We start from the raw sequence: 23,798 nt of genomic DNA, 5'->3' as shown, positions 1-23,798 counted from the left end.
GGTGTTTCCCAAACTGTTAGCATGTTGCCGAGTTCCTGCCGGTCCAGTAATTCAGGTCTGAGGGATTAAGGTGGAGGTTTGTTGGAGTGCGGCGCTGTGCTGCAGGCAGGACTCGGCTCAGTCCTGCAGAGAGGACACTTTAGGTCCTACAGCATGGCGGGTCCACCTGATGGTTAGTTTAGCTCAGTCTTACAGCTCTGCCTCCTTCCCAGTCAAATAGAGACCATACAAAGCATTACTTCCCTTTTTCCTCTCAGTTTTTAGAGGCCCCAAGTTGCTACTGACTGCACTCGTGCTTTGTCTTTCTATGGCCCCTAAAGGCTCCTTCACAGTATGAGATTTTGGGCAGTCTGAGATGAAAGTTGACAATGGAGAAAGAAATGTGGTCAAATCTTCCAAAGCACTGGTCGTAGACACGTCCACCAACGGCTTGTGTCAAAATTAATTCACCAAATTGTCACACTGTGGCTGCAGCCACGACCCAGCTCTACAAACCAGTTAATCAGAATACGGCACGATTTTCTTTCTAAATACATCTATTTTGTTTTTATTATTTTTCTTCAAATTAGTTGCTAATGAGGGAGATGAAGAAACAATTATAACACAAATAATAACGATGGTAATCTAGTCATAAAGATAACAATATTATTTTAAAAGTAATAATAATAATTAAAAGAAAAATAAGAAAGAAGAAAAAGGGGCGAATGAGTCGGACGCCAAGTATCAATCTTTTATTGTAATCCATTAATATTGTAAATACAAACTAAATCTTTTGGTTACAATTGTCTTTTCAGACCAATAGATTGTGCTGAGTTTCGCCATCCATTTAGATTAGTGGTTTTAATTGACGTCTCTCTGTGGTCACATTATAATTTGTGATTTCGGTTGACATCACTCCACGGATGAGTCAGTGTGGACTAATTCAAACTTCCTCATTTTTATTCCGACGCTGAATTTTCATAGTTTTACACAGATAGGAAGTAGCACCGACTGTTACTGGAATGTTATGTAGTGTTGCTGTTACTAAACATTTTAATATGGAGAGAAAGTTGAGCTCTGTTTTCCATTTCTCCGTGTTAACGAGCTCTTACTCACTCTCCTCCAGTCGATTGTCTTTCTCTTGACTGAGTCGGGCCATTTTCCTAAACTGGCGTCAATTCCTCTTTGACTCATTTTACTTTCGCCTGCAGCCAAACTGCATCCATCAGGCCGCATTTGCATTGTTCTACTGACTGTGCGTGAGTTCGTGCTGCCAGTAGATGTGGTTTCTCGGTCGATTTTGGACAAAGCCGTACTCCAGGGATGGAACAGCCAAATAAATTTAACTGAGCTTTCAGCAGCTCATTTTAAACGAGGTTTCCAAAGACTGGGGATCACAAATAGATGTAAACCAGTTTCCTCCCGTGGAGCTGATTACATGATTGTGATTGGCGTAGGTGAGGTGTTGTTTGCTTGGCCGGCGTTCTGGGAATGCCTCTCTCAGTGGATGCTGCTGCTGCCGAGGAACTCTTCTGAGGAACTGGACAGCTCTCGCCCCGTCTGACCAGAAGGCTGTGACGCACTCAGCTGTAACACCGCTGACTCACTGGCTCCCCGTTCCTGGATCTGTGAAATCCCATCCTGCCCTTCATCGACGGTTCCTGCTTCGCTCAGTGACCTCGCATGTCCCAGTGTGTCCACACGTCTCGGCTGAGGCACAGGCCAGGAGAGATCCCTCCCACTCCCTCTGACTTGAGCCGAGGAGGGTGATGCTGCTCGTCTTTGTTTGTGAAATACAGACAACTCACAGAGAAGCAAAGAGAGGAGGCCTGTAAGACTCTAAAGCAAGACAGGAGAAAGGGACATACGTACATCTCTCAACGACTGGTACCCTGGGGCGTCCCATTACCTGAACCTCTTATTGATGACGCCACTGACAATTTAACGTCAAATGTTTGTGTTCAGTCAACGAGCGCAGTTCAGTGGAGCGACAGACAATGATGAAAAAGCTGAGCTAGCGTTGATTTTCCTTCAAATTTGATGACTTTTATACATCATTGTTATCTCAGCCAGGAGGATCATGAGATCATTTGAGTGTGTGAGTGAGTGTGCAGCTCTGTGTCTGTCCACGGCTAATCTCACATTCTGCTGCAGCAAACTAGCATAATATCTTTGCTATGCATTTACGTCTGCATGCTCAAGGACCTCCACCACTTGTTCTGAACACCTTTTATTACCCGTTTTATTCTGCCATTGACTGCCTGCTGACTCCTCACTCACTGGTCTTATGCGTCCCACGGCCTGTAGGGGCCACTAGTGATAACACAGCTGAGAGCAGCGCTGCCTCTCAGCAATAGACTTGAAGCCTAAATAAATGCTTCAAGTCGCAGTTACTTGAGGCGGAGCTGCGACTGCACAGAGCCGGTGCAGATATCTGCGTAGACTCTACTGAGTGCACTTATTGAAGTAATAGAAGAGCTGCAGGCAGAGTAGGAAGTCGACAGATTGGAGGAAAGAGAGGCGACAGACATATTGCTCCAAAACACTTTGTACAAAGAGAAATGATAATAATAATGTCTTCCAACTTAAATTACCATGACCCGATCTGAAGCCCTACAACATAATTTCTTTCCATAACTGTTACAAATCACTGTTCAAATCAGGTTTATAATGCGACAATGATGGCTACTGTTAATGTTAAGGTTCAGGCACAAATACTTGGTTCGGTTTAGGATCATAATTTGGGTTAAAGTGACCACTTTGTTAATGTTAGGGGAGCTTTGTTGACTGATGGTAAACAGTAAACATATAGCGATTTAAGTCTGAGGTTTAATGGACACATCCATCCACCCGACCTCCTCTGTATGCAAACTATGTCGCTCTACAATAATGCCACCCGACTTCCTCCTTTGCTCCCATCACAACTACTCAGGCTTTGTCAATTAAACATACAGCATGTTGTGTTGGGGCACTTGCTGAAACAACTGATGCGGTCATCTACCTTCCCAGGAGGAGAGTCTCTTAAATAAATAAAGCAAAAACACGCAGGGCGTATATTCTGAATCACAATATTACTGGTTTCTTGAAACAAACTTTGTTGCCTTGCTTTTCTAAAATGCATGTTAGATGCCACCCCCTCGAACCTGGAACTTGTATTTAGTTCCACCTCATGAGCAGTTAAGGGTCAGGAACTCGCCCGGAAAGAGGAGGGAAATACAGTGGGAACAATGCACATTAAGTTTCTTCACAGTATAAAAACAGGAGGCTATAAATAGAGTGATTGGAGGAGAAGAGTCGAGAAAGCAGCGAGGTGAAACGAATATGATGGAGGGGTTTCTAGCCTCCCTACGGGTTCGCTGCTCCTTTGGTGGTGGATCACAGGCGATCTCTACCTCCCTTCCTATTTCTTCTCCATCGACACATCATCTCAGGAGTAAACAGACCCGCAGACCTTTGCAGCAGCTCTCAGACAGACGGACATCACGGGGGCAGAAAGGATCGGCTTTGTTTCAGAGCCGAGCCGCGGGAGGTCAAATGACTGTCTAACATCTGTCAGTCATCCTCCAACGAGCCGAAACCTGACGGCACCTCGCAGCCTCCATTAGTCTGCCTCCCACATCACCTACAGCTGCTGTGTTACTTACCTGCCAACTTCTCCACAGACTGCAAGATACATCTTTATTTGCAAAACTGCTAATATTGTATTCTACTTGGTTCGTCTTTTTGCAGCTACCTTTGCAGCATTAAAGACAGAGCAATAAGTGCTTTCCTGTACCTGTCAAATGTATACATTTTTTAAATGTATTATTATATATCTAAATCCCTCTCCGTTTCTCTTCCGGTAAAACGTTTCTCATGACTCATCCTGCACTCGGGGGTGTATACATAAATACATAAATTATGTCCAATCAAATGCGATCTGGAGAAACCTGCTAACCTCACTCATCAGGGAAACCAGAACTTCAGGGTTTTTGTTCCAGAGGTAACAATAAATCGATCCAAATAGCTTTGACATTGTAATAAAGTTTTTTAGCGGCCTTTAATGAACATTGTCTAATGCCACGGCTCTGTGGGCGAGATGAGGGGTTCATTCAGACAAGTCTGTACATACAGCAGGACTAAGACTATAGATTACAACTAGAAGCTGAAAAGAAAATCTGTTTTATGGATGAGAACCAAAACCTAATTTCTATACGTCTCTTTGTAGTTATTTTGTGTGTCTTTGTGGTAATGTTATTTTCTCTTTGTAGTCATTGTGTGTCACTTTGTGGTCTCTGCGTGTCTTTTTGCAGTGGTTAGTTGTTTTGGTCTCTTTGTAGTCTTTTGTTTCTCTATATAGTGGTTTTATGTTTCTTTGTGGTCATTTTAAGTCTCTTCCGAGTTGGTTCATGGCTTTTTGAGTGACATTTTGCAGGTGATAGCCAGGAGGGCCACCTGGTCTGTGCCGGGTAGACCCTTTCAGTAATCCATCCATCCAGCCATCAGTCTACACGACGCTTCACATTCTCACATCCGATGTGTAGACGGGAAGTTATACGACAAAATGATGATGGATGATGATGGATGGAGGTTTGTCTGGACATTAGTTTACCTTGTATACATTTCTAAAAAGGGAATTCATTCATTTGTGCCGTTTCCTCCACCTGAGTGGAGGCAAACAGGCATTCATGGATGGTTGTAGAGCATTGACCGATTTGATCAGATGCCTTTTAAAATTATTTTAAAAGGCCCGCTAATTCTATTTCCCTTTACGATACATCACATGACTTAAACTTAAGCTGCTCCACCTGCCATTTCACTGTGTCTTTAAGTCTTCACACAACACTTCTGCAGCAGCACTGACATGAAAAAAGCATGTTTTCAGAGGCGGAGAAGCTACATTTGTGTTGTCTGGTGTGTGTGTGTGTGTGTGTGTGATGGGAGAGGGGGAGACGTATGGGCCACCCTGCCTTAGCGGGGTCATTACCAAGATGAATATAGTGATTATAAGGATGAATAAGGTGTGATTATGAAGATGAATAAGGCGATTAGGGCTCTTGTCACTGCTGCTAGGGCGGCTGTTCATTGGGGGGGGGGATGTCAGCGTGTAACATGCGGGAACCCATTACCTTTTCAACCACAGGGGATTTATACGCACATACATGCATGCACATGAGAGTGCTGCAATGCCCTTTGTGTTCATTTGTGCTGCTAAATGACCCGTGCGTGCCATATATCTCTTTCCATTGGCTGCTCGGTGCTATAGTCCCGCTTATGTGTTTGACCCGAAAGGACGCGGGCCCACCTGCTGTGTGCAGCGAGCACGAGCTTGCAGACTGCCGTGTAGCAGCAGCTGACCAATGCTGCATGCTGTGTCACTGAAGCCGCTGTGTGTGTCCAGGGGTTAAAGACACCTCACCGCCGGCTCCGTCCATGTGATCCTCTCCCATCCCAGGTAGCTATATCCATGGCAACCGGTACTGATGTCCACATGGCAACGGCTGCCGTAGGGACTGAGGATGGAGGTGGGAGGAGGAGGTTGTGGGCGAGGGGAGAGGGGGAGAGGGTTTCTGGATGCTGACGCACTCGGCGGCTGCCTGGAAAGTTTTTGAGAATGCCGCCCACTGACGAATCAGAAGTGGGCTTGAATCTCTCTCTCTCTCTCTCTCTCTCTCTCTCTCTCTCTCTCTCTAACTCTTTTGAAACGGCACCTCCTACTCAGTCAAGAGTCCTCCTGAGCCCCCTGCATCACCTCTCACTCCATCCTCCCCTTACCATCATGCACCTCCTCCGTGTTTGTGTCTCATCAAACCTTTGTCTCTGTCTGCAGCGCTGTGGCAGCTGTGATCATGTTGGATTGCTGTTTGAGGGTTTCGTGTGTGTGTGTGTGTGTGTGTGTGTGTGTGTGTGGGCAGGCCTCACCAGGATGTCTCTCTCCTCGGGCGTCCAGGAGGGATTCGTCCGGTTCTTTCCACCCTGCACATATGTACAGTGTGATGACAGCCGATGCAAATACGATGGAGAGACAGAATCGTTATTCACGCACCCTGGGTATGCAGCCCAATCTCATTCCCAGGGCGCTAAATACCAATGCTTTGTCACGCTCTTCGCCGTCTGATACCGACGCATAAGTAACCCTTTATTATCTGTATAACACAGTCTTTCAAGTAACGACAATGTAAATCCATCGGTTTCCTTATTAGATGCAACTGCTCTGGAAGACAAGTGATGTATATAAAGATGTAACATTCCATAAAGGGGGAAGATGTGGTAGTCGGATGGGTCAAACAAACACAGGACTTTCAACCTTTCGGTCCAGTTTATTTATTTCAAATTATTTAGGTTCAGTGTCCTAAGAGGCTCTTTCAGTGAACATATGTATCTTAGCTGGAAGTGTCTTAAAATCTCCATTTGCAAAACACAAACAACACAAGTTGACAATTCAGTGGCTATGAGGTAACCTCTTAGCACAGAGCTACTAAAGGCATGATGCTCAAGAATAATTAGTTCCTTTGAAGTGTAATTCGACCGTGTTGGAAGGGAAAAGTGTTTCTAGTTCTTCTGAACGGCCACACACTGAGGTGGGGTGAAAAGCTGGCTGTCATAGAGAGGGGGGGGGGGGCATGATCTTTCCTTGAAGGTAGTGTTGCACACGAAAAGGGAAGAGAATGACTGAAAGAGTGAAAAAAAGAGAGCTTGCTTCAGGTGGGCGGGATGGTCGGTTTTGGAGAGTTGCAAGTTTGTAACTGATGTATGTTGAGGTGTGTGCAGTTATCATGTAGCAGCCTGGTCTTTTTTATTTTTGTACAGGATTTAATAAAGGTAAACAACGCTGACGGTCGTGCGTAATGGCATTGCACTCTGACGTGGCACTTCTCAAATTGGAGGCTGCAGTTTCATCAACATATCTGTCCTGCTGTCCTCCTGGGGTTTGATGAATTGAGGGAGAAGCGTTTCATACAGTGTTACATAGGTGTGTTAAGTTTGGGAGATTGGCAGCGGAGTGATGCTGCGCCAGAAACACGTGTGGTTCTGAACCGTCTATTCTCAGCACATCCTTTCAGACCCAACTTCCACCAACTGCTGCTTGCGCTGGTCGTTGCCGCAACCACCTCTTACAAATAGCCTAATGATTCATAAAAAGAGAACATGACCAATGATAGTTATTGCACAAATAATAATTAGCACGCAAGTCACTTACAGAAAGCTTCAGCGTAACACTTTCATGACCTCATTTAATTTGGTGTGAGTCAAGGTGGGAGAAGTAGCCTTAAAACTTGCAGGAAGTCCTCCGCAGCAGGCCAGAAACTTCCCACTCAGAGGAAGATGGCCAGAGAGAAAATGAGGGTTTACTTTTCCTGTTGCTGCCTAATAACCAGGAGCCAGGGGCCATTCTGGTGGTATCAACAAGCAGAAGAAAAACCTCTTTTAACCAGTCAACACCTAAACCTTGGAAGGCTTCCACATTAAGCAGAGCTCAGCCTCAGCTGGAGCGGCTCCAAAACCCTGCGCCTATATGTGAACATCCGCCAGGGGAAAGCGTCTCTTTTTGTTTTATAAACACGAATAAAGAGCAACACAGCAACGTCACCGGCCCAGGAATAGCTTCTCCCCGTGGTTATGGGTTCGCCGCTGACCAGATAAACCCCGGGTCCCTCAGGAGCAGACCCAGAGCCTCGCTGTGGTGGGCAACCATAAATCTACCCCCCCCTTCTCTGTTCCACAACAACCCCCTTCTCTCCACTGCACTCCACTGTTAAGTGCTTCTCTGTCTCTGCAGGCTCTGTGGTAATGAAGTGCTTTATGGCTGCAGAGGATTGGGGGGTGGGGGTGGGGGGGGGGGGGGGGGGCATGGAGTTAGCCCACAGCTCATTCCCATTGTCGGGGGGCACAGCGGTGACTGGGCTGATTAAGTAAAAGTCGGCCCCCTCCCCCTAGCACAAGGGTCCGAGTGGGTTTGGTGATCTCAGCGGGAGGTCTCAGATAACCTGCTCCCTCTTTTGATGACGGCTCTACAAATTATTACCACTTGATTATTATCATTACACTGTTCAGTCAGGCACCGTCTGGATTTCAACACAATCCTAAAACCTTGTTCTCGACGAGGGTTTAGAGTTCAGACGGTTTTCATTTGTTGTGTTTAAATGATCTGAAGCCCTCTGACACTCGAACAGTGATTAAAGGCTACACAATCACAAGCTTGACTCACTGTCGGGAAAAACATGTTTTCACCTTGTTAGCTAATTCTTCCCATCATAATGTTTGTCTTTAGAGAATTAAATGCCAGAAAATGAACAAAACCTTTGCCTTCTTGTATTCTAATATTAAAACCCGACTGAATTCCTTCCTACTGAGCTGAATTCTGCTACCATCCAAGATGTTTGAACAGTATTCAGCACACTTTTTGACCAGTTTCTGAAATGAAAGAGATTGCAACATCGCACAATAGATCAGGGATGTCAATGTCAGTCAGGTCTAAAATATTTAATATTTTCAACAACTATTGGATGAATTGTTATGAAATCTCCCATAACTTTGGTGTTCATCTGACTTTTCAACCAGCTTCATCATCATCATCAAGTGAAAGTCCCAATTACCTGTTAAATCAACTAAATGACATGACGACGCCAACATGCTCGGTACTTAACAGAGCCACTGTAGGCTCTTTAGTCCTGTTTTGGTGTCAACTGCACACATCCTGATTCATGTGGCTGTAATTTAACAGTTACCAAAACATTTGGGATCTTTAAAGCCCTTAAAAATGTCGCTCTCCTGCCTCTTTCTGTCAACTAAATGTGAAACTGGCAAAAGCAAGACACAGTTTTTGTGTGACTTTAAACACGGAGGCCTTTAATCCGGCGCTCTGTGCTGAAAGTGTTGCTCAGTGAATACAGGTGTTCCTCTTGAAGTGCTAAGTGTTTTGACCCGCTACACACCTGAGCCTCCGGTAGCAGCTTTCCATTCAACAGTGGTCCCCCTGCCAAAGATCTTAATGGCCAGACGGCGCTCTCCACGCCTCGGCCCCGCGCTCACACTCACGTGGGGAGGTCTCCGAAATGAAAATGCCATTATAAAACATTTACCAGCCTGCTGAGTTTACATGTCTTACAAGAAAAGGACCGTTTGGAGCGGTTAAGTGTCACATAAATCTTTCAGCACGCTAATTGAAGTGGTTCCCCCAATAGGCCACTCTCCACAGCTGCTATTACAAAATCGCACAACTGCGGATGGGACGGCCAGCTGCAAACCAAATCTTACACCCACTTGATAACGTTGTTAAAACACACACACACACACGGTGCTCTGTGGGTTTGCCGCTGCTGCTAGTTTGCTCAGACAGCTCCACCGGGAGCGTGCGATGTAGTCGTATGTAAACACAAGTCATCTTTCAGTGAAATATGCTCCGAGAGGCGGCACGAGTGTGTGCGCGCTCCTCATCTGGAAACAACTTATTTAGAGCTTATTTAAGCGGGCAAGTTGAAGAGGAACACGGTGTTATTTCCAGCAGCAGCCTGGGGGAGTCGTTGCAGGAGGGGTTACACCTACAGTATGCACCAGCTCACATCTGAAAGCTGGATTGCTACAGCTAGCTGCCGAGCATCTCCACCAAAGCTTCGGCGGATTACTTTGAGCTTTATGCCACCGCACTAGTTAACAGAGATCACCTTCCAGCTGATTGGAACGAGCTCTCTAATCTCCTTTAGCTTCATGTCGTATATCAGAGCATTGAGTTCAAAACTGTGCAGGGCCGTTAAACTCTGGAGGGCTTTTTCATGGCTCAGCAATTACTGAGGCCTAAAACTGATGTATTCCACCTCCCACTCCATCTTCCCTCTCCGTCCTTCAAAACCTCTCTGTTCGCTGCCCTTCCTATATTTATCCCTCCTCCTCTTTCCCGCTGCATTGTCTTTCTCCCTGCTTTTCTTGGTCTTTGTCTCGCTCTTGTCCTAACTGCCACAGAACCTGTTGATGCAAATAGAAAAGTGTTTTTGATTGTTGGAGCTAAAGACTGGGAAGAAGTAGAGTGGACACTTTGATTGTGTCTATTAAGGATTAGTGGGGTTTTCGTACAGGTTCCCACAATCACCACTAAAAGAAAAGTTGTACGGATGTTCTTACCACCTGCTTTTATGTGCTTATTACATGTATGCATTAAAGAGTGGAAAGACAGTCAATTCAAGACAAACTCTTGCAGAAAAAGTTTTTTTGCGTTTGATGATGGAAAAGCTGGTGTATTGTTTAAAGAAAATGCAACAAAGTGGAGACAGACTTAGTGAATAAATCATGACTTGCATGAAACATATGACTTGAAGGTATAATATGTAGGATTTCCCTTAAAACAATGTATAGAGTCATAATAAGTAATCCTTCACATATGACCCACTAGAAGTGTGTGGTGGTGTATGTATGCAGCCTCGATTTTGCATTTCTTTATTATTACTTTGCTGTGTTCAGGATGTTTCTGGGCGTCAGCCTTTGGGCAGTGGATGTGCAACGCAAACATGCATCCAAGAGGAAGCTATAACCAAAAAAAAGCAATAATAGCGAGACAAAACTCCAAGGGGACAGAGCTTGTTCCACAACAAGAGTGAGCCTGGGGTTGGCTTTCGCTTTCACCGCCGCATGTGATGCTGCAGGTGACACACTGCTGGGCTGTGGTCTTGCAAGCACGGACAGGCCGCGTGCGCTGGAGAATGTTGCATTTACAAACAGTAAGAGACAATTCCTTCATAGCGTGCATTTAAACCTCCACTGAAGAGACAAAAACATCAGATCTGTGTGGAACGATCAGGAGTCTTATCTTCTTCAAATTATTTCATGAAACAAACAGAAATGTCAAATTTCCATCTTGGTTTTCCATCGTTTGAGTTTTGACAGCTCATCCAACAGACGTGGACGCAAACGCACATTAATTCTCATCTTCTTGCACTGATTTTCTGAAAAACTTTGCTCCACGTTTCGGTGTAAGAACGACATTGAGACAATCAAAACAAACATCTACATACACGAGTCTCTGAACAGACGGCGGCGGCTGCCAACCCGCAGGTAGCTGTGACACAAATGGTGGGAGAGCGGATCGAAGGCGCTTTGATGGCTCTTTTTTTTCCAGGTGACACTCTGTCTAATGTCTGAGTGGTCATCACTGGGGGGGTTCCTCTCTCTCTCTCTCTCTCTCCACTGCATGTGGGCCATTCACAAAGTAATAACCGTGCCCCGCTGTGCCCATCATGCCTCACTGCCAAAACCTCCTCGGCAACACCTGGCACCATGGCAACCAACACCTGCTCGCCTAATTAGAGGGCCGCTGGAGGGAGAGGAGATGAAGAAGTTAATGAAAACGCTAATCTGGTCCAATCAAACGCCCAGGCATCTGCCTTCCTCGCTGTAGCAGCAGGTCGTGGTAATGGCCGCCTTATGGGCGCCTCCCCCGCCACGGCACCTTGAGTGACCTCATCAATGCCAAAACTCCGCCGAGAGGCTGCAAATAGAGGAGAGCGGACAGGAGGAAGTGGGAGGGCGAGGGAATGCCGGCGCGCCGCTTCCTGGATGGACAGAGAAGCCGGCCCGGGCGAGGTGTCAGCCAAATGAACGAGCATTAAGAGATGAGGTTTCCCAATGCACAGCAGCTGGAGCGGCTCCAGGTCGCACCAGCTGCGCTGCTCTTGTTTACAAGCCGCCACCTGCTGCCGGAGAGGCCCTGGTGCTCAGAGGAGCTTCTTCTGGTCTGTGCGAGAGACATTTTAAGGGTCCTCTATGAACTGTTCTGACACCATATAGGAACTCGCAAGCGTTTTTGTGAGTTACTACAAAAGGTAGAAGTTTGTGTCATGTTGATGTTTTTTGTGTGTGAACGTCACTGAACTCTTTCTGTTTCTCCCCCCCAACAGGAAACCTCAAAGGGATGTGTAAACAGATAGACCACTTTCCTGAGGAAACTACGAACTACGAAGCGGACCCGTCTGAGTACTTCTTACGTGAGTCTCCCTCTTTTCACACATATAAATCCTATTTGCACATCAGATTTTGCTGCTCAAGTTGTGGAGCCCCCCCCTCCATCCCCCACACAAAGTTCTCTGGATATATTGTCAGACTACTTTTAAAATCTGTCCCACTTTGAGCTCCGTGTCAGACCGGAGCCAGTAGCGGCTCTTGGCCCGTGTGTCACTGGAGGGCCGGCCAGGCTGAGTCCTGCCAAGCAGCTCGTCTGTTTTTACTGCCTGGCTGTGTGTAACATAACGTGCAGTGTTACAGTCGGCTGTGTACCCTGTAAACACAGCCCATTGATTTCTGCTCTCTTTCCCTTTGTGCAAGCAAGACAGAGATGCTTGTCCAACTCATTTGCCTGCTAATCCTAAAAAAAATCACAACAATGACTCGGAGCTTGTGATGTAGTGTTAGTATCGTCAGCTCAATACTCTCTTCTGATTGGCCGATTGGTGTGTTTGAGACGCTCATTTGTGAATAACAGACTCCTGAAGTCAGCGAGTTAAACAGCAACATCTCGAGTTAAAATTAAAAGTTGGTTTTATTTAATGTTTGTTTCATTACCGGTCAAAATGAATATGTGTTTATTACAGCTCTAAGTAATGAATCATGAGTATTTTAAAGAGCGTTTTATTAACACTGAATCAGTAAATCTGCTTTCACTTTGGCAGATTTTGATTTAGTTTTGATTTTGGAAGGACAATAACTGACATGTTGCAGTCCTGCTGATCTGGTCCAATCGGGAGGACTTTCTTTTCCGATTTGGACGTTCTCTTCGTTTGTGAGGCAATCTGTTAAAGCAGCTTTGATAGAGAAACTTATTTGGAGAGTGTCACTGCATCGGAAACCCGTTGTTTACACAGACACATGTAACACAGTAGCAGTCTGTGCGAGTAGTGTACGGGATTACTATCATTACATTTTAGTCAAACAGTTTGTGTAGTTTAAACTTGTAGTCTTCAAAGGACGCTGACTCAAGTGACATCACTTGTGAACATTCAAACAGCTGGAGACACTAAAGGACTTATACGACTTTTTCACGGACACATTAGTACACCTGTAATCAGACTTACTTCTTTCCATAAGTAATACGTAATGTGAAATAGATTTCATTTGTCAAGTAACTTGAAACAGTGATTATAAAATGGATTTCTTTGGTATATTTGATAAAAAAGCCACATTAACTTTAGTCCCTGATGACTCCTGAAGTGGTACCTCCTCCTCCTCCTCCCTCCTCTTCCCTCCTCCTCCTCCCTCCTCGCCGCTACAGCCCGCAGCGGTTTGAAACTAGAAGTCAGAAAGTGTCCGTGTCTTCATGTCCATCAGCAGGGACAGTATGAGGCCTCTCAGAGAGCCGAGCAGTGCGTGACAGTGCCGGAGATTAAGCCCAGCCAATTAGGCTGTGTTTGACTTAGCGCTCTGAGCGGTTGTTCCCGTCCATATGTGCCAGAGAGGACAGTTATGATAACAGCTCTGATAATGATTCGAACAACGTCGGAGCCCTTTGCGAAGGCAGATCTGTCTTCGTAAAGAGGCGTCTCTCAGGCCGGGGACGACGGGGTCGCGGGGCGGAGGCCTCGCTCAGGCCCCTCGTACCACCGGCGCTCGTCTGCATCCGTGCGTGTGTGTGCACACACACGTGTGTTAACCTCTTCCCTGGCTGTGATTGGAGGAGAAGGCCGCAGTGCTCCCAGTGGCTTGCCAATTAGGACACTCGCATCCATAAATATTTCAGCCTCCTTCTTATATAGGTCAGGCCTCTCTCTCGATCGCTGTCTCTTCACCCTCACACCCAGAATGTTTCATGTCAGGAGTTGTGCAGCTCCTGTTGCCATCTCTCTGGATTGAAAGTGAGACCTGGCGATTCAGAGCATTAAGCTGTATAAAGGGGTGCATGAAGAGTTCACAGAGGAGCATCTTGGGGGGTGTGATGTATTTTTCTGTATCTGCCCATTTCCATTTCACGGACACACACCTGGTATTTCCATAATGCGGAGTTTCGCGGCGCCTCTGGGTGGTCAAAGACGGAGAGAAGCTGCCTCTGCTCTCACAGGAGAAGGGGGGGGGGGGGCAGAGGGTTAGTTATGCAACAGAAATGATGTCACTTCAGGTGAAGGCCCCGGCGGAAGTGACATCACCGGGGAGCTCGCCGGTCCAGAAATCGAGGGGACACACCGGTGATGTCATCACACAGCGTAGAGAGGAGGAGGAGGAGGAGGAGGAGGAGGAGGAAGAGGGAGATATTTGGTGCTGTGGCTTCTGAGCGGAAAAAACACACAAATCTGACTGCATTCTGCAAAACACGCTTCATCAAACACACACTCGGATCTGCTGTCACACACATACAGACACGCCGCATATCAGTAGCTCCTGTGTGTCTGTTCCGTGAGCTCTCCCAATAGCAAGGCAGTTTGCACATCCACAAGGGGTTATATAAGCCAGCTGAGGCACAATAAAGCGCCAGTGGGTTTTTAGATCATGCCGTGTCGGAGCTCCCATCATCCACTGCTCTACTGGGCGCTAAGCAGCTGAGAGAGAAGAAAGAAGGGAAGAAAACGCCCCGTTATGCAAGCTACTAATGCTAAACTGAAAGACATCAATTCAGTGTAATAACGAGAGGAAGATCACGTGAGGGGAGGTGGGATGTGTGTGTCTGACTCCTATGGATGCATGCTGGTGTGTATATCATCATGATAATAAATCATAGCAACAAAAAACAACTATTTTAGTAATTATGTAAATTAGTAAAGCGGCTTCCAGCTGGTTTTCTTATGCGAGAATAATTAACTTATGATTTTGGACTGTTGCTTCAACAAAACAAACAATTTATGTGTAAATTCCTGTTTTGCTTCAGGATGATGTGATCGATACTTTTTGCAAGATTTTATAGACTGAATTAAGAAAATGCCCCATACTGTAAAGCAGATTCATTGATGTACAAAATAATTGTTATCTACGGCCCCGAATGCATTACACGCATAAAATAAAGCTATGGCTGCAACTAAAGATTATTACAGACTAATTGTTTAGTCTATGAAACTGCAGTGAAGTAATACAAGTCACAACTTCCCAGAGTGCAAGGTTTCGTCTGACCAACAGTCCAAAACTCAAATATATTCACTTTACAAAGCTATGAAACACGACACAGCAGAGAATCCTGCAGGAACCAGAACATATTTTTGGCTTAATGACTGAGACGATTAAATATCAAAATACATGAGTTATTATTTCAGCTTTCATATAAAAACTGTGTGCAGAACCTCTTCCATCATTTCACTGCTGATTCATTTGAATAGTTTTATGGTTTGTATTAAGTCTCGTGTTTCTCTCACTCCTGGCCACAACATGTTCTGCTGCTTCAGGCTGCGTATTTGCTTGTTGTCCGATTGTTTTTCTCACCCAGCAGCCCACTGGGAAGAATCCCCCCCCCCCCCCCCATCCTGCAGCGTGTCCCACTTCCATACTATAAACTAATAAGCACTATATCGGGGGCCCTTTTTACCCCCTCAATTAACTGTCTTATGAACTTTCCCGGGAGTGTTTTTGCCCCCCCCCCCCCCGAGCATGCGTTGATCTCTGCCTCTGGTGTTTGCATGCGTTCGTCTGAGAGTATCCGCTGACATTGATGACAGAAGGGCAGGCCTGTCACAGCCTGTGTCCCCCTGAGGCCTCGCGGCAGACTGGACGCTGGCCTGATCTGGCTTTTGCGTCGCCCGATAAAATCAATGGGTCTGGAGCAGGACACGCAGGGGCTTGTAGGGCAGAGCGGCATCGCTGGCTTGTCGACCACTGCAGAGTCTCTGCTGCCAGTTTGTACATCACGTGACCCGAGATGAACTTGTCAGACGGGTAGATAATATATTATAGCAGGCGAGGAAGTTAACATCCAGCCCCTGTGTTTCCTTTAGCAGGTGTCCCAGTCGGTCGCGGTGACATTGAGCATCCTGTTCCTCGAGCGGTATCCAAGACAACAAATAAGGAATCCATCGAGCGATACATAAAAGACGGGAGCACAGACACGGACCAATAAATTAAAAGCCAATCATTTTTGTCCTGGTTGACCGAGTGAGTGCTAGCACTCTAACTTCATATCTTATTAACAGGGAATATAGTGAGACGTCGCAGCTTGTAAGACACAGAGGTGAGAGAGTGTGTCCTCATAACAAAGAAAGATTATAATACACGGTGTCGTGTTGTCACCGGGGCATCATCAAGAGACGGCTGCACCCTCGCAGACCAGTTTTACATGCACACATTTATTCATCATGTAACAGCAAACACTGTATAACTTTACTGTAAAATTACAGGCAGCATTTTCATCCTGTAAGGTACAATGTTCAGTATCTCCTATATCAAAAGACAAGACGTACAGTAATTTGCTGTAAAAGTAGAGTATTTTACTGGTAGCAGCTTCACCAGCAAGATAATGTACAATCTACAGATCTCAGAAACACAGTCACTTTTATTTTATTACTTTTATTAGTAAATTACTGTGAACCCCCCCCCCCCCCCCACACACACACACACACACACACACACACACACACACTTGACCGTTCATGGATCATGGGAGCAAGCGTTATGACTCCCAGAATGCATTGCTTTCACAGGAATATAAAGTATAAGAATAATACCGCAGATCAATATTGAAATGTTACTGTTAATTCACATCAAAGTGTTAGAGTGCATGCTTGTGTCCTCTTTTTACTTCCAAACATAAAGCAGTAGAATGTCAGGTTTGACTGTTTGTGCTCAACATATCAAAATAAAAACAGCTTTAGTGTGAAAAGCCAGAAGGGAAGCTGATCCTCATGCAATGAAAAGTGAAATGACTTCCAGCTGCTTCAAGATAAAGAAATAAAACAACACAATAGATTTACTCTCTGTTTGTTTTGCACTGTAGAAGATGATTAGAATACTTTTGGGCAATTTAATCTTGAGTTGATGTTTTAACCCTTTGTGGTTGGATTGGACCCCTGAACTGGTCACTCAAAGGTACCTTCTTGACTTTCTGAGAAATATTCAGAAATATGAAGCAATATTTTTATGAGAGGGTCCTCATTTTGTTTTGAGCACGTTTTCACAATATTCTGCTGATTGTTAGTTGGTGTCAGTAACACAGCAACAAATGAACCAATACGTCAACAAAGCCAGTGAAGAAGAAGACTTAGTGTAGACATGGATATAAATAATGCAGGGTCAACATGTTTGTTAGACCTTTTTGTCATTTTGTGAAATGGTAGCTCCAGTGTAAAGAAACAGTTCATTATTTACTTAAAAGTCACTGAGAACATATTTTTCTTTGAAATTTACTAGTTTTTGTTTTGTCAAACTCTTTTTACAATTGATTCAATGGGAGCAATATGACTTCTTAACATGTGATTTGTATCACAACATAGAAATGATCCCGCTATTAAACCTTCATATTATTTTACATCCATATTGAGGCTAGTTTGATGAACACAGGTTTCATGAGCAAAGGGATTTATACGTAAATATTTGAGATCTCTGTGTTGAGCAGAATAATCGTGTTCATCATTTGACGTGACCAAAGATAAGAATCTGAGCTCAGGCCTCCCTCGGTGTGGCGCTCACTGCCCCCGCTGGTGTGTGATGTTTGGCCACGCTAAGCTCTGGCTGTCACGCAGACGTTCAGGCGTGATCTGTGGGGACAGCAGCGGTGGAGTGGAGGGTAATTACAGTAATTGAAATGTGTTCTGTGGAGGGAACTTTAATTGTCTGAGCGGGCCTGTCATGTGAATTGATTCCAGTGTGAGGGAGCTCTAACTGTCCCGTCTGTGTGTTATGTTAATATGACATAGCAGCACTCAGTGGGAGGACCGTGGGCTCTAATGGTGCGGCGTATGTGTGGGGATCGTCAATGTACGTCCAGTGGCGGAAGAAGTATTCAGATCCTTTAAGTAAAAGTACTAATACCACACTGTGAAAATACTCCACTACAAGTAAAAGTCCTGCGTTCAAAACCTTAAGAAAAAGTATGTATCATCAAAAAGTACTCATAATGCATTAAAATGTTCCCGTCAGTGTTTTTAATATTACATGTGATGTTTCTGGATTAATATTAGTGCTGCATTAATGTTGTATGTTGCATTTTAACTCCTTTCTGCCCTGTTGGCTGGTTTAATCTGCAGCAATGCAACAAGCACTGAGAAAGTGAGTTTTCTTCCTGATATTCCCCGTTAACAGTCTCCCATGCTGCACGTAGATTTGTGATGGGAAGGTTTGAGTCTTGTTCATCTTTTCTCTTTGATTTTTGTTTGTTTGAAGGCTTCCTGCACCTTCCACAAATATAAAAAAAACACAAGTTAGATAAATGAAGTGCGTATGCTCCAAAGTTTAGGTCTTTTAAGTATGAAATTCCCTCTGTGTGTTGGTTTCCCTCTGCAAGCAAACACTCTTTTTATGGCCTTTACCTTCTGTGATGCTTTTGATCATTTCTGATCGTGACACATAATTCAGTTCAGGATCAAATCTGCTTTGAATTTAGGCTGGAGAGGTTTTTGGGAGGATTTTGATGTTTTTAAAAGGATCCCTGGACATGAAATAACCTTGAATCTTGTACGTTTTGAGTGGATTGGCGCAAATGCCGTCTTCACCATGAAAACTTTTTCAAACAGCCACAAGCTTTTGCAGATAAATGACTATATACACAGCAACAAACTAATCTGTTTTTCCTCTATTAATCATTTGGTCAGTAAGATGGTTCATGTTGCTTGTTTTGTCCGTCCAACAGTCCAAAACATAAATATACTAAATGTTCCATCAGGACTTAAAACAACGCAAATACTCAAATTTGAAAAGTTGAGTTGTGATTAATTTTCTGTCTAATCGACACTAAAAAACCTGGATGGTTCAAATCAGTCTTGTTTCAAGGAAAATGTCCAATCGTATGATAAAACTGAGTTTAACATACATCTGATTATTGTAACTTTTGTTTTCTGTCCCTTGGATGTCATTTTTATGAACATTTTAAATAAATTAGTGGATATCCATTAGAAGTTATGAGAAGGAACGGGGAATAGTTGAAAGAAACTGCCAATAGAAATAAATCAAGACGACATAAATGAGTGTAAATACAATGAATGAGACACAAAATAGCGTATAATAATGAATTCCCAGAGGCGTCTTAAAAACGTCAAATCTGAACATCTCAGCTCTCACTCTTGTTCCTGTTTATAAATGCCAGCGAGGGAGACTTGCACTTATTTTCTAATCAATTCAAAGTCAAATTGCATTCTGCCTGCGAGCTGTGTTGTCAGGACACATAAGCTTTTAGCTGCAGGCTGAACGCTGCGTAAGCATTCTTGCAAATTTTGAATTCAGCCACCAAAGCTAATTTTCTTTGTTTATGCACATTGTTTCACACGTTTTAACACAGCCTCCCTCGGAGATGTTTTGTAGATGTTTGAAGGGAGGGGTGTTGAGATTGGGGGAGATTGAGAAGGGTGAGAGTCGGGGGCTGAGGGACAACAAGCTTCTGGTCAGGACGAGGACGATGCAAGGGCTCAGTATTGAGGAAGAGGAGGAGGAGGAGGTGTGGAGGGGATTAATAAGCGTTTGTAGTATTAAATCAATGTGCCTGGGAGCTGAGGCACCTGATTAGCATGACCCTGTCCTGCACATCAGCACATTCTGGGCTGGGGGAGGCTGATTAAGAGCCAATGCTAATTTCCTCTCAACCCTGTCAATGAAAGAGAGAGGGAGAGAAGGAGAGGGTGAGAGAGAGAGAGAATGGTGGAGGGTGCAAAGAGATGCCGTAAAGAGGAGAGAGTTCCTGTTTGTTCACATGTACAGTACATATGGTTTTGCTATTTGTAGACATGTACTTTTTGTAGGTTTCATGATGTCAGTAGAATATAAAAAGGTGATGCACAAGATAAAGTTCACCACAAATGGGAAGTTTAGTTAACAACTGTAACATTAAAGGACTTCGATTCTAACTCAGATTTCACTTGTATTCAAGATGAATATTAAAAGCAGAGACTTTACTATAACTTTAGCGGATTGCAGCTGTGGAAATTAACTAAGTATATTACTCTAGTACTGCACAGGTACAATTTTGGTGCACTTGTACTTTCCGTATATATTTCCATTGTATGTTACTTTATGCTTCTAATCCGCTGCATTTGAGACATAAATATTATAACTTTTAGTTCACTACTTTTATTTTGACAGCTTTAGTTGATTGTTACATTCTGATTATTAATGCAAAATATAACTCTACTTGTAAATGATGATGTATTATCACAGGTTAAACTACCCAGCAATATATAAAGTTGCTGAAATTCGCCCCCCTTACCAGCTGCAACATTAAAATGACGAACACATTAATAAATCAATAAATCATTCTAATCCAATACTTTTACATTTGGTACTTTATATTTTGATGCAAACACTTTTCTACTTTTAGCAAGGTTTTGAATACAGGACTTTTACTTACTTTTACTACTACCAAGAGTATTTCTACACTGTGGTATTAAAAGATCTCAGTACTTCCACCACTGATGGATTGACTCTTTAGCTCCCTTGTGCGTGTGTGTGTGTGTGTGTGTGTGTGTGTGTGTGTGTGTGTGTGTGTGTGTGTGTGTGTGTGTGTGCAGTGTGAGTCTTTGCATGAGTGAAGCCACAGTGACACCGAGGAGGACTCGCTGCTGCAGAAACCCGGCCACGAGGCCTGCATGGGTGTTGAGTCTCATTACGTTGTTTGTCAGCCGGCGCTGAAGAGTGCCAGCGCTCGGACACCAGCCTGAGCTGCAGCCGTGCCAATCAATACAGCACACACAGTATCCACTCTCCCCCTGTGTCTCTGGGAGCTGGTTGGCACGCATGCTGGCAGGACGACAGGGCCGGGCGGAGCTAACGGCTATGAAAATTATCCAAAAGAAAAACTCAGCACTGTGTTGCCCAACTCTTTTCCAATGAAAGTAGCTTGCAGCAAGTATGGACGGATTTTTTACAGTACTGTCACAGCCACAGATACCCCGTTATTATGAATGCCCTGACCCATGGGCTCACCTGACCCTAACTACCCCAAGACAAGGCCTTAACCTTAACCTTAACCTTAACCTTAACCAACAGTCTCTTCCTCAACCAGCTACGCAGAGTGGGTCTTTACAAGAAAAGCAGCGGGATTCATAATCACCTTTGTTTTGTCAGAGCTTTTGATTAATTCATTGCCAAATAATAAAAAGATTTTCGAAAAAGATTACCGACCCTAGCTTTAAATGACAAAGTGAAAACTGATTTCTACAAAGTGATCTCAATTAATCACAAAGTACAATATACAAAATGCTTTCCCCTTTAATAGGACACACCTAAATCATCACTGGAGCAGCCATTTGGTTTTAGTTCCATGTACGTTCAAAGGGATTTTGTCCACAGAAATGAAGCTGGAACAAGAAGCTTTTGGAGTTTAATTCTGACTTTCATTCTTCTTTCTTACTTTCAAAAATCTGGGAAACTCCTCGCCTCTTTCTACGTGTGTATATGAAGGATCAGGGAAACCAAATACTGACAATATTCAGTGTTATTTCTCAATAAAATCAAAGTAGATGAGATTTCCTCCATCTGGGGGAAAGTAAACGTGTGTGCCAATTCTCATTTTGGCAACTGACAGGAAACAACCAGCGATACTGGTGGTAAATAGAAAAGTGTCAATCATCACAAGGAAAACAGTATAAATAGAAGCCAGTTGAGAGTTTGAGAAAAGATGTAATTTCGTTTTTCTTCCTTCAAACATTCAGTCTCTTGAGTTGAGCTTTGGTGCAACTTCCTATTATTTAAACTGTGAATGCACCCCAGTTGGATCTCAATCAGGAGACGAATGTAGATAAACTACTTTACAAATTAAGAGTTTTGCACTCAAAACATACAATTGCAGCCGATACGATTAGTCGGTTCATCTTTTGACAGAACCTTATTTGGCATCGGTTGTGATTGGAACATTTCATGGTTCCAGCTTCACAAATGTGAATATTTGCTGCTTTTATTTTTTCCTTACTTCGATCATTTGAATTTTTAATAATATTGAGGTCTGGACTGTTTGTGGAACACAACAGACATTGTGAAGGAGTCACTTTGGGCTCTGGGTAACTCTGACGGCATTTCTGACTATTTTCAGACTTTTTACAAACTAAACAATCGATCAATCAATTAATGGAGAAAATAATGAGCAGATTAATCCATAATGAAAATAAGTTAAATATGAGCTCAACCTCAGCCAACTACAGCTCAAATGAGCAACCAAAAAATAATTCCTAGTTTGTGAACTCATACCTGCCAATAAAGCTGACTGTGATACAAAACTGGTAACGTTAGATCTAAACTCTGGAATAGTAGCTTCTACGTTCTCATACAGCAGATGATCTCATCCTGAGCAGCTACTTTTCAAGCTAAACCTGTTACTCTACAAAACAAGGCAGCGTGACAGGCCTGGCTGTGTCTAGTTAGTCGGGAAAGGGGTTTAGCAAAGGGGTCTACCAGAAATCCTGTTAAAATGCATTCTAATGTGTAATCAGCTGAGTGCAGAGCTGTTGTTCAGCCCCAGAAACACTCCTTCACTGGGTGTCACATGAATGTGGGTGTCGGGGGTGGCAAACAGAAGATTCAGCGCTCTCTGTGATGGCGACCTCGACCCACATCAAAACGCCGACCGCGGTGCTAATCACAGGGCTCCCTTGAGCATCCTTTCATGTGTGCCGAGTCGAGGGCTTCTGAAACACAAGACGCTGCGGAGGTCGCCGCTGTCATTAGCTATCAGCACCGAGGTCACAGCTTTCATTTGGACTGGTTGTTGTTTTTGCAGCAGCCGGAGATTGACACCGTTTTACCACCCAGGAGCGTCGCTGAGGCTCTTTCCCAGGACTCGAGCAGTTGACTGTGTCACTAAAGTTGCACCATTGATAAAGTTTTAATCTTTGAGCGCTAAGTTGGCACAAAACTAGCTCCACTTCCATCAGCTACAACAGTAAAGGTCTACTTGTGCACAGACGCACCAGGAATAAACAAGGCGTATCATGATACATCAGTATTAAAAGAGACGCATCATGCTCATTTTCAGGCTCATACTTGTATTTTAGGTTTCTACTGGAACATATTTACATGCTTTAATTTTCAAGAAACACATTATTTTCCTCATACTGTCTGTCTGAATCAACCTGCATTCACCGTCTGTCTGAAATGTGCTATTTTAGCGCCTGTCTCTTTAAGCCCCCTGTGCAGGGCGGTGCAAAGTTAATTGTCAAGGTTGTAACTTTATGTATTGGTGCTTTTACTTCAGTATATCATACATTTGTCCACCTTAGGGCAAAAGATATAGTTCGCCAAGAATGGGTAGAAATTTGCAGTCTGACCTTGTGCTTTTTATTCTTTTATAATGACCAGACGACAATGATAAGTGTAATTGTTAGTATTTATTAAGCTACATACTAAGAGAAGCACAACGGTTCTGTGTCATTTATCACATGCATATCAAAATGATTTATTTTGATAGTAGTAATGAAACCATCACTTACTACAAGACTGAGGTTTATTAAAGTTATAACTGTGAATTGGCATTATCTCTCAATTATATCTTATTTACTTCAAGTCGCCATGAGCTGCTGAAACAAGTAAAATACAAAACTGTTTTGCGTGATCGTTAGTCAGATCACTGGGAAACCTTCAATATGTCAGAGGTGGCTGACATTATCAGCCAACAGAGTATGATGTTAAAGGTCAACATCAGCTCCATGTAACAACGAATCAATACATTTGTCTCACCCTGTGCAGCACTGTTAAACACAGAGTATCGTGGACCTGTTTCTGCACTAACCCGTCCACAGCAGAAACGAGTC

General features: G+C 44.0%; 1 protein-coding gene across 1 annotated transcript in view; it reads left to right on the top strand.

Moving 5' to 3' along the window:
• cacng2a (calcium channel, voltage-dependent, gamma subunit 2a) overlaps positions 1-23,798 on the top strand; it is a 59,978-nt gene that overhangs the window by 29,248 nt on the left and 6,932 nt on the right. The window contains exon 2 of the mRNA XM_076086559.1: positions 11,847-11,933. Coding sequence (XP_075942674.1) covers positions 11,847-11,933 — 87 coding nt within the window. The remainder of the gene's footprint in view (positions 1-11,846; positions 11,934-23,798) is intronic.

This window comes from Anarhichas minor, unplaced genomic scaffold (assembly GCF_050575085.1).
Source record: "Anarhichas minor isolate MPS153535 unplaced genomic scaffold, ASM5057508v1 ptg000007l, whole genome shotgun sequence".
Lineage (NCBI taxonomy): Eukaryota > Metazoa > Chordata > Actinopteri > Perciformes > Anarhichadidae > Anarhichas > Anarhichas minor.
Note: the sequence above shows the minus strand (reverse complement) of the source record. Positions and strands in the feature narration are given on the sequence as shown.